Source organism: Symphalangus syndactylus, chromosome 14 (assembly GCF_028878055.3).
Source record: "Symphalangus syndactylus isolate Jambi chromosome 14, NHGRI_mSymSyn1-v2.1_pri, whole genome shotgun sequence".
Lineage (NCBI taxonomy): Eukaryota > Metazoa > Chordata > Mammalia > Primates > Hylobatidae > Symphalangus > Symphalangus syndactylus.
Window position 1 is genome coordinate 111,231,613 of NC_072436.2, and position 15,158 is coordinate 111,246,770.

Sequence of the window (15,158 nt, forward strand, 5' to 3'; positions counted from 1 at the left end):
TGCATTAAGCTTTACCTGAATCCACTTATAAGTCCCTTGTGAGGCCCCAAGGCACAAGTGTGTGTGTGTGTGTGTGTGTGTGTGTGTGTGTGTGTACAGTGTGTGTGCAGAAAGCAAGATAACATGGCATTTTATTTGGATTTCTATTAAGTTGAACTACATACAATTTATATTGATATAAGTATATATTTCATACATGTTACAACAGAGCCAATATGTCATTTTTGTCACACAAAAGTAGCAATTTCTAGCTCTATATTAGCAGTGAAACTTTAAGGCCTCAAAAACCAAAGATGTATCCATTAAAACAAAATTATGTTGCTTGCAGTCTTTTGCTCAGTTTAGAGATACCTGTGTGGCCTGGTGCCACAATTAATGTCAAAAGCTTCTTAGCTTTCATGGATCTTTACAAGAAATGCATGTTTTATGTGGAAGAAATGGCCCCAGGTAACTATCAGTGTAATCAGATTGTGATGAAATCTGAGTGAAAAACTGTCTTGCTTCCGTCTCTAGGCAGTCTGCATCTAGCTACTTTCTGCCTTGATGTGGAGGGACGTTTTCATGCACTGATCATTACGAAATGTTAGAGTGTTAGCAAGCAGGACAAGCATGACAAATGTCTGTCTGTCTGGGGAGATAACATTTTCATCAAAGCTATGTACACATCACATTTTCCCAAATATTTGCGGCACAGTTGATCAAACAGGGAATCTTTTCCACCCCCTCCCCACCTCCCAGTTTGGCTGCTTCAAGATGCAACAACAACCGAGTCATAATACACAAACCATGAGCCAATCAATAAAGAGAAGCCTGCCCCCAGGCTTAATTCAAGCAAGCCATTCATCAAGCTGATGTGATGGACCTGTCCAATCCAGAACGTATCACAGACACATCAGCAACACCAAGTGGCATGCAATGACCGGATGACCAAAGGCCCCTCTGCCATGCTTCAATTGGCTCAAGCTCAGGAAACGTTCTCCTTTGAGAGTTCAGACAGTTGGCTTTGCACAAATCAAAGTGAGATTAGAAACAAAGATTTGGTGAAGGTCAAGTGCTTTACCAAATGTTTCCTAAATGCCAAGAAAAGATGTTCACCTATTCCCATTAAATTTGTCAATGAGACTATAAAATTACCTAGTCCAGTGAGATCTTTTTCTTTTGGGGAAATCTCTGCCCACACCAGATGGTCTTCATTCTGGAGGTCAACATTGAGAGACTCTCAGGTTGCTCCGAGATAATCAGAATGTGATCATGTAACCAAGAAGATGATGGGCAGGGAGGTGCAAGGTGCCCATTAAGGACCTTCTGGATAGTCCTGAGGTTACTGGAGTTCAATATTTTTCAAAGGGCCCTGAATCTTTAATTTGATGAGGGCTTAATTTGTGCTGATAAAAGGTAAAATCCTACCAACTGGGGACATCAAACTTCTTTTGGTTTCAAGATGTCTGAAGAGTGAATCTCATGATGACAGGGAAAGTTTGTTGCTGTTTCTCTTGTGATCAACTGACAACCAGTGAGGATTACCAAAACATTCTCAATGCCTGCTGATTTTACTTCCTATTTTTGAAGAAGTTTTTTTGTTAAGTTTTTCTTTATCTTGCCTGTCTTCTACAGAAGAGGAACTAACCTTCTATCACTACTGATTCTATGCTGTGATGATATAAAAATAATTGGTTACACAACTGCTATTTCTGAGAGAAATTATAGGTACTTGGCATCTTTAATCTAGACTCAAAAGCTATTCTGATAATTTCACATTTTCCCCTAAATGTGTCTTCTATAAAAAGGTATTCTGTCTCAACATCCGCTTATTAAAGATAAAAGGAAGTAGCACCATTTAATAGACATTTAGAAAATCAGAAATACAACTTTAAAGATGGCTTTCTGTCCATTCACTTATTAATTAATTTACTTCAATGAATAATACCACATGTGGCAAGTGTCTTGCTTATGATAAAGTTAAATAGGGATAGTCATCAATTTCCACAGCAACCAAGAAGACCAAATGTGCCAATTTCTCTAATGAACAACAGAGGCCAATTATATGGACAACAGTATAGTTAGTTGGTTTCTTCAACTGAAACTATGGTACTAAAGTTGGAATTGCAGTTATTAAAGATTTACCAATCCAAGAACAAGGGCAATCTTTCAGTGGGACGTGTTGCCAATGAGAAATCTGAATAATATGAAAATACAGATTTTACATGTATGGTGTTCCAAAATGCAGAAATTTAAAAATGTTTAGATGAATGCAAGTAGAGATAGCCAAAATCTCAGGCAATTCTAATAGCATTAAATATTGTTAATTGCTTAAATGTCTAGACCAGTCTTACTGAAGGAGTCAATTTAAATTATATCTTTGTAATTAACCTTTTTTTTTTCAACTTGGGGATAGATGCACTTATACTGAAAAGCAAGATAAATCAAATCCGTGTAAGATTCTTATAATTATACAGCAGGCTAAAGTTACTATGATTATAATTATATACAAAGTGGGTGTTTGAGAATTTAGCATCTAGAGATATTTTCATAAAAAATAATTAACGGTTGCAGCTGAACCACATTACAATTGATACTTTGTGAATCTTCAGTGCAGAATTTAATAACATTAGGCCTTTTCCTTTGTAGAATGATCTTGAATATTTCAAGACTGTCATCATTTTTATTAGTCTTGTTGACCCTCTCTACTTTCCTAATACAGTGTCAAAGTGTGTTGAAGATAACTTACATGAAACACATTTTGCATCTTGGCAACTGATTACCGGGTAAATGTATAAATTATGTATTGAGAACCTTGTCTTGACAATTGTCTGGATTTCTCTGAAGGCCCCCTACAGCCTTGAGAACTTGTTATGGCTGCTTATAAGAAAATAATACCTGCATAGAGCCAGACAGCAGATCTCAACTCCATCTTGCCAAAGAGCCATTTGTTACAAGTGTATGCATGGGGTTTTCAAAATGCAGCTTTTAGGGTTCAGGGATTTATTCTGCTTTATTATATTTCAAGAATTCTGTAGCTACAATTATCTAACAGCACATCTCGTGAGAAATGGAATGGAACTGCAGAGAAAGCACACCACGGCAAACCGAGGTAGGAACTACATCACAACAGGCCAGGTAGGAGGACCAGAGGCTGCTCACACTTCCCATTCAAGAGTCAAATACATCGCCTGCTTACCTGTCTGACCCAGCATGCCCCAGCCACACATGCAAATTGTTATCATTGTTTTATTCGTGAAACATATTTTTAAAATAAAGGACTCATTACCAAAATAAGCACCCTCAATGACATTTGTGCATGCAGAGCATCTGAACATTCACATTTATGTCCTCAGAAAACAGAGCCAAGGAGTTGCATTCAATATGAAAACACACACTTTCCTTTTCAAGGCAACCATACAAAAGTAGCTACGGCTTGCTGTTTCAGGAACCAACTCATCTGCTAAGCCTGGGTGATAGAAACCCCTGATTTCCGCGCCACTCCCCCAACCTGCCCACCCATTCTGACTTCTGCACTCCTCAAACACACTGTGTTGCTTCCACTGCCTGCCTTAACATGTGGTGTGCATTACAAATATGAGTTGACTTATGTTTGTAGGATTGGACACCAGGCATTGCTAGAAAGAATGAATCTCCTTATGAATGCCAGGGACACTCTCCCTCTCCTTTATTTTTAATTGTAAAAATGCAATGGATGGAATAATTTATTGGGTATAAGACCTTGCAAAAAGGAAAGGGGCTTGAAATTGTAGTAAACCTTGTAGGATCATGGTCTGTTTTTCTTCCTAGGAGTTAGATGAAACCGCAGTCTTATGTAGAAGACCATAAGAAGGTTGTACAGTGTGTGTGTGTGTGTGTGTGTGTATGTGAGCAAGGTGTGTTGTCACAGAAATTAAGAGATGTGAAAAACTACACAAGGACCAAGGCTATCATTTTCTTTGTGTCTTAGCAGAGAGAGTAGTTAAGAATGGGCTGAAGCATTTGCCCCCTCTCTATGGGGCCTTGAGTTCATGTTCACCATGGGACCTAACTTTTGGGATGCTACCTCCCCCAGCAGTCATGCAGTTTCACCAAGACCATACAAGAATCTCCTCTCCCATCAACTAAGTTAATTTCCAAGTAGTTGTCAAGCACGAGAAGGATGACCCTTACCTGTCACTGTAGGCAGCGGCAGTGGCAGGGGTAGGCTGGGCGTAGCGGTATGCAGCATAACCACCCTAAAACACAAGGAGAAATGTGACTCAGGAATGCAGCGGAGCCCAATGCAGGGATGCCCAGTGGCAAGACCACACCAGAGCAGCAGTTACCCAAATCTACTGAGCTGAAGTTGAGGTTAATGAAAGCTTAGTATCAAAGCAAAAATACAAAAACACCCTGGAGAAACAAGGGGTGGAATACCAACCCCAGCCGGATGTTAAAGGTTAGCAGTCATAAGCACATCCCAAAAGAAGAGCCTAGAGGCCCTTGGAAGAAAATGTACCTAAATGTTAATGGCGATTGTCTTGGGGTGGAGAGGATTATGGCGGATTATTTAAACACTCTTTATACTTTGCTGAACTTTCCAGATTTTCAAAACTGGTTCTGCTTTACCTTTATCAGATATTAACTTCAATTTTATTCAAACAATTCTTATTTTCTTATAAAGTTAAGTGAACGCTTTCCTGTCTTTTATATTTATTAAATCACCCTTTGATTGAAAGTTTATTAGTAATCTCTTACCTATCTGGTTGTTTAACCAGTAATGTTATTGAAGAATGTCTTTAGCTGTCTAAATGTTACACAATTATTACAAAAATGATTGAACATTTCTTTTTGGCTGAAGATATCACATGGTTATGTATCATGCTGCTTCACATGGAGAATTTGTTTGGTGTGGAAAATATGATAGTCTTCTAATTTGTAAATAAAATCATTAACAGAAAAAAATCTCAAAAGAAAAAATAATTAACATTTAGTTGTATGTACCAGTAATTGGAATTGTTCAATTAAGCAAAGAGGACGAGCAAATAGGCACATTCAAAAGGAATGGTGTTCGGTGGAGCGTTGGTGATCAAACCGTGAATATAACACAGCTTCTCGCTCAGTGGACCACAGTGATACATCAACCACTGTACAATGAACTCAGCACAATTAAACAGGATCCAGTGTCCACTGATAACACAGGACCATTCAGGTTCTAATTAGAACACACAGTCCCATAATCCTCTGAGGTAAGTGTTTTCACCATCACCATAAAGGGGCAACTCAGGACAAAGTAGTGTGTGAGAAGGTATGCAACTGCAGAATCATGAGAGGGAAAGGTAGGTTCATGGCATTTAGCCTCAGGAAACTTAAGTAATACGATAAGACATAGATGAAGCAGGGAAGCTACAAAAAGCCTCTTTCAAGATGTAGGTACACGACTCTCAATTTCTTTCTGCCTCCTTCCTGCACAGTTAACTTACAGAGTAAATATGCTATCATTTGCACAGCAATTCAAAGAAACGAGTTTATCTTTTAAAGTTTATTCTTTGCATCAGCCTTGGAGAAGACACATCCAAAACATCCTGCCAGATAATCACCAATAATTTAGAACCAGTTTTTTTTTTTTTTTAAGCTTCCTTTAAAAAGACAATGGAAGTTAACCACAACAAAAAGAGGTCTTAGCCAGATGCCACCTGGTGTTCCAAACACTATGTTCTCCAGTTAGGAATGGGGAACTCATTCAATGTGCTGAGGAGTTATAAAACCAAAGCAGTTATAACAGCACTGAGTTCAACAAACAGAATGATGGACTATAGAGAAATAGGGTCACCAGGTTTCTGGAGCCATTTTTCTATATAACTTGTTCATCTTCGTGGCTTTCATGATGTTCACAGAAAGGTACAGGTGTGCAGGTACATACATTAAACTTAATGAGGTAGGGAGGGGCTAGAACTTGCTAGCTGATTTCCAGGAGACACTAGCTGCAACAGGCTTAAAGTTTTGAGTGGAGAGAATGTGTGTGGTATGTATGCGTTTCTCTCTGGAACAAGAAAGTATTTGCAGCAATCAGATGCCATGTGAATCATGATTTGGTGACTGTGAATTTGGTCCCACCAAAGATGTCTAGCAACATCCTATTTGCAAGCCTCTTGGTTTGAACTTTGCATATCCTCCACCTTCTGCCTTAGTTTCAGTCAATGGAAGAAGGCAGCAAGTCTGATAAATGGGAAGAATTGCTGCGGTGCAAACAACTCAATGAACCACACTGACTAGTAGGTTATGTATAGTAGAAACATCAAATGCAGGTGTGTACACCTGGGATTCCTCTGCGCAGCAAATGGGTTCATCTACGAAGATCTCAAAATGACCTCTACTCTGTTTGCATATGACTTGGCCAGTTAAAGAAAATGTGTGTTTCTAGACAAGACAGGCACAAGTCGTCAATGTTCTGACATTATTTATGACTTTATTATCTAGAAATTTGCTTGTGAGTATTCCTGATTCAAGGATCAAAATCACAATTTTCTTAACTCTCCAGAGCCAGCAGAGAGATTTTTGACCTCGATCAGTGGTCTCATTGCTGTGCAGTAGACCACTTGGAGATGAATGTTCTATATCTGTGCTGTCCAACAGAGTAGCTACTTTTAGTAAATGACTATTGAACTCTTGAAAGGTAGCTAGTGCAATGAACTGATTTTTTATTTTTCAGTTAATTTGAAGTTAAATGTAAATAGCCACTTGGGGACTGGTGGCTAAAGGATTGGACAATACCAGTCTAAATGATCCCTGAAACATGTAATAATTAGGGAAAAAGGGATTAGGGTGGTTTTATCTCTCCATCTTTACTGCATAGTCTTCCTTTGCTATTTTTCTTCTGTATGCAGTTCATACTAGGGAAACGAGTTGTGTATTAACTCAGTATATGTGTGCATACACCGTAAAATATAAATTGCTTTACATACAAAAAATACAAATTGCTTTAATTTGCCTAACAGGTGACTTGAATCAATTTTATTGCTCTGTATGTTGCAGCTCACTGAGCATAGCCAGAACTTCTTCAAGGTTCCATAGTGATGTCTGTAAAAGGAACACTCACTTTCAATTGCTGTCACCAGACCATGTTCATGTTGAACCTGGTCTTCTGAGATCATATGACAAAAACGTGTCATTGACAATTAGATTTTTCCCACCACCAAACCAAAGGAACAAGGCATGACAAACACAAAATAGTTCCACACTCCTATTCATGAAGCATTTATTTCTCTACGTGATGGGCAGCAAAATATAAATGTGTAACCTTATATAAAAATTTCAAATTGTCATTGTGGATCTTGTTGCCACGACCACATGAGTGAGGCCACCAACTGAGAAGTTTCTTTTCTTGGCAAAACCTCTAGCGGTCCTTTGAGGTAGTTACCCATTAAGCACCTCAAACGATGCTCCAATAAAGCATTTTATTCTTATTACTACTAGAGATGGGGTCTCACTATGTTGCCTAGGCTGCTCTCAAACTCCTGGGATCGAGCGATCCTCCCAATTCAGCCTCCCAAAGTGCTGGGATTACTGGTGTAAGCCACTGTGCCTAGCTAATAAAGCAGTTTCAAAATTATGCTTGTAGGGTATTAATGGTGGCAAGGAAAGCAAAGTTTCCACAACCAAATCGGCTTGGCAGATGCTCAGTTAAATTAAACTGGTTACTCCGTTTGTGGAACTCCTTGGGACAATATTCACGAACATTGAGGGACCTCCAAGGCATCTCAGAGAATCTGAGGCTTAAATCGAAGTTTTCACTGTAGAGCACTTGTTCTACTGGCCAAATAATGTTCTACTGGCCAAATAATGAAATAGGGGAGGGGAAACCTGTGTGTCCTAGGGGGATGTGGGTGTCAGTAGGACTGTAACATGTACGTGTTACACATGCTTCCTTCAGCTGGAGTGCGTAGGAAAATACATCAGCTTAACTAGGGGTAAAGACTCCCTTTATTATGAAAATATCCAACGGTCAAGTCTCACTTGGCACAAAACAGGTGTGCTGGTATATATACCTGCAACTTAAATCTTATTTACTATATAATACTTACAAGAACATTTTAAAACGAAAAATTTGTCTCCCTAATTTATCTATATGTTCTTTTTTTTTTTTTTTTTTTGAGACAGAGTCTTCTCTGTCACCCAGGCTGGAGTACAATGGCGCCATCTCGGCTCACTGCAATCTCCGTCTCCCAGGTTCAAGCGATTCTCCTGCCTCAGCCTCCGGAGTAGCTGGGACTGCAGGCATGCGCCACCACGCCTGGCTAACTTTTGTATTTTTAGTAGAGATGGGGTTTTGACATATAGGCCAGGCTGGACTTGAACCCCTGGCCTCAAGCAATCTGTCTGCCTTGGTCTCCCAAAGTACGGGGATTACAGGTGTGAGCCACCACACCTGGCCACCTTTGTCTATTTTTGAAGGGTGGCAGTCGCAGGTCCAGTTCTCTTGAAATGTGACAGTGAAAGTTCATCTCAGGAATTTTAACCATATTGCCCTTTACTAGGTCAAAGTACCTCTTTCTCACATTCAGGTTTTAATTAAAACTCAATCAATTCTCATGGTTTACAAAAAGTACTTGCTTAATTCACTCATAATACTGAAGAAAAAAGGGAATTGCAGCGATAGGGAAAGTAATGCCCTAAAACTCTCACTGATCATCCTCAGTTTGACATTCATCTTATTTGACAGTTTCAATGTGGGTAATAGACCAAATATGGAGACTCTAGGCCAGCCATATTCCAATGAATATCTTGACTTTTTCTCTTCCTACAAATTTGTTCAGTTGCTGGTTACTTCAGCAGTGGGAAATACGTTTAAAAGCTATAACAATAGGTGTGAAATAAATTTCTGATCACCTCTACTAAGACCAGGGAAGGTCATGTTAGATGTCAGGTACGCTGGCTCTTAATGTTGCATGTGAGATTCTTGATTTAACCCCATTCCAGTTCACTCTGGGAACCTACCAAAAAATTACCCAGACAATTGGTTCAATTAGAAACTTGAATTATTTTCATTTGATTTATACTGATTGAGTCCAGATAGCTTTTAAACTAAAAAATTAACAGCCAAGCTAGACCACCATTTGACACACTCACTATCTAACAAAGCTCATGGCCAAGGCCAGCTAACAGCAGTCATGGAAACGGCACCCATATTTGGAAGGAACTGCCACAACACAGTCAGTGGATATACTGACACAGGGATAGCCACCTCTATTCTAGGAGATTTCATATTAAAACTGGAAAATTCAGTTAAGTCTTTCCTCCTGTGTTAGAGAACTATTCCCCTCCCCAGAATTATCTTGTTAGTAAGGATTTCACAGCAAACCCACAATCATAGTGATGAGTTTCTCCACCAGTCGGGATTTCATACCTGCAGCAATTTATTGCCATACACAGGCTCTTGATACACTACTCTATAAGGAAACAGAAATGTAATGTTTTCAATGCAAAAATGAAATAAATAAAAGAGAATGCATAAGTCAGACAAATTCCAGAGCAATTCATTTACAAGTTTGCTTCTCTCTTACTTCAAGACTTGGGACTGACCCACCAAGCTGAAAGGGGCACTGGGCATGGACAAACATTTTTAGTTGCAAATCTCTGCAATGGAGAGTATCAAGGTGGAGATGGGGATCAAACCACTTTGTGTTGTAACTTGTGTTTATTTCTAAAGAAGAAAAAAAGATAATTTCATGGCTTCTTGCCTCTTAAAGCATATCCCAACAGTCCAAATTAACTATTTCAAATTTATCTGTTTATCTCATGATTGGAATTTTCTGGAATATCTAAGGATTTAACATGAATGCCTAATTATTGAAGTAGTTAAGAAAACAGCACAGTAGCAACCATAACTGCATAAATGCATTTACTTGTTAAATTAATTTCGACTAACAGCAAAATTGCAGTTCATGAATTCATGAATTACACTGAAGCTACGATAGCTACTTCTAAGACTTTCAGACTAGAGAACTGTGAGTATATATGATTGCGTGTGCGTGTGTATAAACTAGTGTTAATATACATATCAAAATGCTATCATTTCATAGAAATCTAGCACTGGCAAGGAAGGTCTCTGTAGAATCCCTGTATGGACTAGGATGCAGTTTTTGGACATAAGAGTCACTCATGGGCAAGATTAATCGTCCATGTGAGTGGTCACAGTTTGAAACAAAATTCTCCAGTTCCAGGGCAGACAATGAGATGGCTGAACATTTGAAGAGACTGAAGGACGTACCCTATAAAGGCATGTGTATGCTTTTTCCTACATAGTCTGCCTTTCCAGTTTAAATTTGCTTCCTTATGTTAAAAGTCTAAGCTTATGGAGCGATGCCTGATAACATTCGTGTTCCTCTCTCTCCTCCTTTCTCTCCTAGTTCACTGCTTATTTGAATATTTCCAGTACAAACATTATTCTCAGTGGTCTACCCACCCCATTATGCTCTCACTTCTCTCCCTCTTCCTTTCCCGTCTTTCACTGTAGCTTTCAAATTTTGCTCAATTAGAGCAATGACTTGAGTTTGTGGGCTCAGGGCTTAAGCATTAAACTCAGTAGTCAAATCATGTGGGCTCAAGGCCCAGTGTCAGTGAAGATTTTTGGACAAATTATTTTCTTTTCTGGAACAAAGAGTTTCCTGTTGGCCACACGTGGTGGCTGACACCTGTAATCCCGGCACTTTGGGAGGCCAAGGCAGGTGGATCACTTGAGGTCAGAAATTCGAAACCAGCCTGGCCAACATGGTGAAACCCCGTTTCTACTAAGAATCCAAAAATTAGCCAGGTGTCGTGGCGCATGCATGTAGTCTCAGCTATCTGGGAGGCTGAGGCAGGAGAATCGCCTGAACCTAGGAGGCAGAGGTTGCAGTGAGCTGAGATCATGACACTGCATTCCACCCTGGGTGATACAGGGAGTCTGTTTCCAAAAAAAGTTTCTCTTCTGGAACAACAAAAAAAAAGAGGTAAGATTCCTTGTTTCAAGGGCTGCGGTGAGGAGAGATGAGGTAATAAAGGTAAAACACTCAACATCTTCTTAATCCAGTCTATCGTTGTTGGACATTTGGGTTGGTTCCAAGTCTTTGCTATTGTGAATAGTGCCGCAATAAACATACGTGTGCATGTGTCTTTATAGCAGCATGATTTATAGTCCTTTGGGTATATACCCAGTAATGGGATGGCTGGGTCAAATGGATACATATGTAACAAACCTGCACATTGTGCACATGTACCCTAAAACCCTAAAGTATAATAAAAAAAAAAAAAAAAGAAAAAAAAAAAATTGCTAAAAAAAAAAAAAAAAAAAAAAAAAAACACTCAACATCTTGTCTCTCCCATTGCAAACACAGCATTCGCCTGATTTCTTGGGGGACTGAGGTCTCCACTATGGTGACTGGGGATGGCAAGTCAAATGCCAATCCTCAGCCACCTCACACTGAAAACAAGGTCTCAGGAAGAAAGACTAGGGGTTTTTATTTAAAGAATTCCTACTTTCCAGCTTTACATGTTCCCAAAGTGACTGACACATCTCATTCCTGAGTTTAAACATCAGTGAAATGAGGATACCTCTTTGTTTTAAAACATGTGGGTGGCAGAGTGACATGAATTCAGCAATAACTGTGTTTAGCCATGGTGTTAACCAGAAACTTGTTATACAGAATTTAGGAATGGCATAAAAATGCACTGGAATCTCAAGACATATTTGCTAGGTGGCCCTCATGGTTGCGCCTAATGTTAGGACTCTTAGGATGTTCTTAATAAAAAGGAACGTGGTTAACATTTATATTCTATATCCTCTCACTCTTTCCCTCTTCTCTTCCCATTGTCAAACACCCCACTATGTTATTCCAGTTTCTATCCATTTGTCAATTCTTAACAGTTCATTATAATTTCTTTCTCTCCCTCTTTTCATTTGTAATCTTAATAGTTATTTTTTGATCAAATGCTATACTTTTTGATCTCTCCAAGAGAAGGTCAACCAAGGAATGTCTTTGTTGAGTTAAGCAATGCTTGTTTTCCACTCCTTGGTCAACTTCTCGCCTCATAAAATCTTTAGCTTCAGGGGTCAGGCGTGGTGGGTCACACCTGTAATCCCAGCACTTTGGGAGGCCAAGGCAGGTGGATCTCTTGAGGTCAGGAGTTTGAGACCAGCCTGGCCAACATGGCAAAACCCCATCTCTACTAAAATACATGGATTAGCTGGGCATGGTGGTGGGTACCTGTAATCCCAGTTACTCAAGAGGCTGAGGTTGAAGAGTCGCTTGAACCCTGGAGGTGGAGGTTGCAAGTGAGCTGAGATCATGCTACTGCACTCCAGCCTGGGTGACAGAACGAGATTCCACCTCAAAAAAAATCTATAGCTTCACTTCTAAGTATGAGAGACTCTATAGGACTAAGAACCTTAGTCTTGCACTGCAAGCCTGTTTGTATAAACTCTACCATTTAGTTTGCTTAACTTGATCCACTTTTAATTAAAATGAATTTATTTAAAGGTGTACCACTAAGCAATAATAGTGAACATATCAAAAGATTTGATATCTTTCATTATGAAAATTCCTATCTTTTTATACAAAAGTGTGTGTGTGTGTGTGTGTGTGTGTGTTCTGTTCTGTTCTCAGGTAGAAGGGACTCAGATAAAGATCATTCCTATCCTCCTTTCTCAAACAACCCCCACGTCCTCTCCGATGAGTAGCCAACCACACTGTGCCTGAACCTCTCCACTGGGGCTAGAGGCAGTGGGTTTCCTACAGGGCTCATTTCCTAAACAGGAGGAAGGCTTTGTCTTTGCCCTCTGCCCAAACGAGCTGTCCTGGTTTTTTCCCTTCATGTCTGGCTCACAGCATTTCATAACAAGTCTACTCTCTTTGGCAATTTCAGGACATCTGTGATCATCTGTCCCTCTCCGTTCAATCCTCTTTCCTCTGAAAACTTTCAGAAGGAGGTCATTTGAGAGAGGAGGTTGTGGCCTGCCAGTTACAGGGATCATGCAGGTCTTTCGATGACTATGTGCTTTCTTTGGCAGAACTAAAAAATGCCCGAGGGCTCCAACCTCAGGTGGTAGGCATGGAAAGACCTTGAAGAACAAAGGACAGGGGAGGGGAGAGAGCAGGGTACCGACAAAAGCCCAGTAGTTCTGGGATGCAAGCCGTTGAGTTGTTGACCTGCTCTGATATACCGCCAGGATGGAGAACATCTTGAGCAGGAAGAATCTGACAGCACCCTCCGTTATCTTCCTTAGCAGTGACTGAGGCTAGAAACTGACTACCCAATAAAATTAAAAAGAAGAGGTTTATGGCTTGGTGCGGCGGCTCACGCCTGTAATCCTAGCACTTTGGGAGACCGAGGCGGATGGATCACTTGAGGTCAGGAGTTCGAGACCACCCTGGCCAACACGGTGAAATCCTGTCTCTACTAAAAATAAAAAATTAGCCAGGGGTGGTGCTAGGCGCCTGTAATCCCAGCTACTCGGGAAGCTGAGGCAGGAGGATTGCTTCCAGGGGGCAGAGGTTGCAGACAGCTGAGATCGCAGCACTGCACTCCAGCCTGGGCGACACAGTAAGACTGTCTAAAAAATACAGTAATAACAAAAAGAGGTTTAAATCTATTAGAGGTATCTGATGTGTCTAACATATATCCTGGGGCCGCTCAGAATTGCCCTAAACCTATATATTGTGTACTGTTTTTAACGAGATTGAAGGAGTAAGCCAAAATCTTTCTTTAAAGTAGAACCTCATATGACTTTCTAAGAATCTGTTTAACCATCATCTCTTTTAAAAACGAAGCTTGGGGATATTTCCACTCATCAGAACATGCTGGTATCTCAAGGGAGGTAGAGTAGTGGCTTTAAAAAGCACATTCAAGATTATGACATATTTCTAACTAGGATGAATCTTGTTCTGTATATTCTGTGGTGCAGAACATATTTATATTTCTTAAACTTACGGTCATCAAAGACCTTTTGTTCTGCTGCTGATCTGGGCAGTGGCGCAGGCTAGTTTCCTACTGTCCAATATACACACAGACACACACCAGCAGCAATATGTTAAAGTCATCATCTGACAAAGCAAGATATTCAGGAAGGTCTACAAGATTCTAGAGACTGTTAGAGACAGGACAGAAACGTGCTGGGTAAACAAATCTCTAAATTCATATTGCAGGAACTTTTTTTTGCCACCTGACTGCATATGTGATACTTCCCCACTGGAAAATCTTATTGTCATTATAATATAAAGAGTGGGGAAAATAATTTCTGGCTGGGGGTCGTGGCCTGAAAAGTCAGAAAAGGGGCAGTTTTATGAATGAACATATCAGACAACTTAAGACGGGAAGAAACTCTGTCCTGTGAAGCTCACCCTGATGCTTCCCGAGCTGCATCACTGCACCCAGTGGGCTTGGCCCAAACATGATGAATGTGTGAGAGACAAAAATCTCCTAAAGGAACTAGAAAAGCACAAAGGGACACTTCTGTGGCTTTCTTCCCTGCATAAATTTTCTTTTTCCTCTCTAGTCAAGTGGTTGGCATATTTCCTTCTTCTAACTTTGTTTTTTCTCTATTTGCATTGCTCTGTGGATTTTCTGATGCAGCGATATGCCCCAATCGATACAGACACACACTCGCACTCACTTAAATGAATCCCTTCTTTTTCCTTATTTCTGGGAGCTCCACAGACCCTGCCTACAGGCAGCCTCTCCTTCTTGCTACTCAAGAATCTGAGGCCAGGAAGACACCAATTTGACATCTGCATAAGACACCCCACATTAATGATTCAATAAATTATTGTCAGTTTGAAGAAACTGAGGCATGAAGAGGTGGACACTCACTAAATGATTGTGAAATATTTTTAACTAAACTCAGGAAAATCTGCATTTTTTTTTTCTTGGGTAGGTGTTGCTGGAGATAGTTTTCATTTTGGTGGATTTTTTTAAAAAGCATTTCTCTATCCCTTGTCTATTCCCTTTCATTTCTAAAGCCCTAAATTCTGCGATGCCAACTACCATTCTGGCTCCTTCCATCGGCGATAATCTACCCATGGGCTGCATGAAGTCGAGAGCCAGGACTGGTGACTGGGTTTAGCAGGTGCCTGAGGATATGAATGGGCTGCAAACTGCTCAGCCCCAGCCTGCCTCATAATTTAAAATCTGAAAGTCTGAAAAAAGACGACATGAGACGG

General features: G+C 40.1%; 1 protein-coding gene across 42 annotated transcripts in view; it reads right to left on the reverse strand.

The window, feature by feature from the left end:
• RBFOX1 (RNA binding fox-1 homolog 1) overlaps positions 1-15,158 on the reverse strand; it is a 2,507,416-nt gene that overhangs the window by 32,650 nt on the left and 2,459,608 nt on the right. For 38 of the 42 annotated variants that reach the window (XM_055240471.1, XM_055240470.1, XM_055240511.1 and 35 more), the window contains one exon: positions 4,153-4,217. In XM_055240471.1, the coding sequence (XP_055096446.1) occupies positions 4,153-4,217 (65 nt within the window). Of the gene's footprint in view, positions 1-4,152; positions 4,218-9,367; positions 9,411-15,158 lie in introns of all 42 variants that reach the window. The other 4 variants (XM_055240502.2, XM_055240501.2, XM_055240499.2 and 1 more) reach the window with 1 other exon arrangement.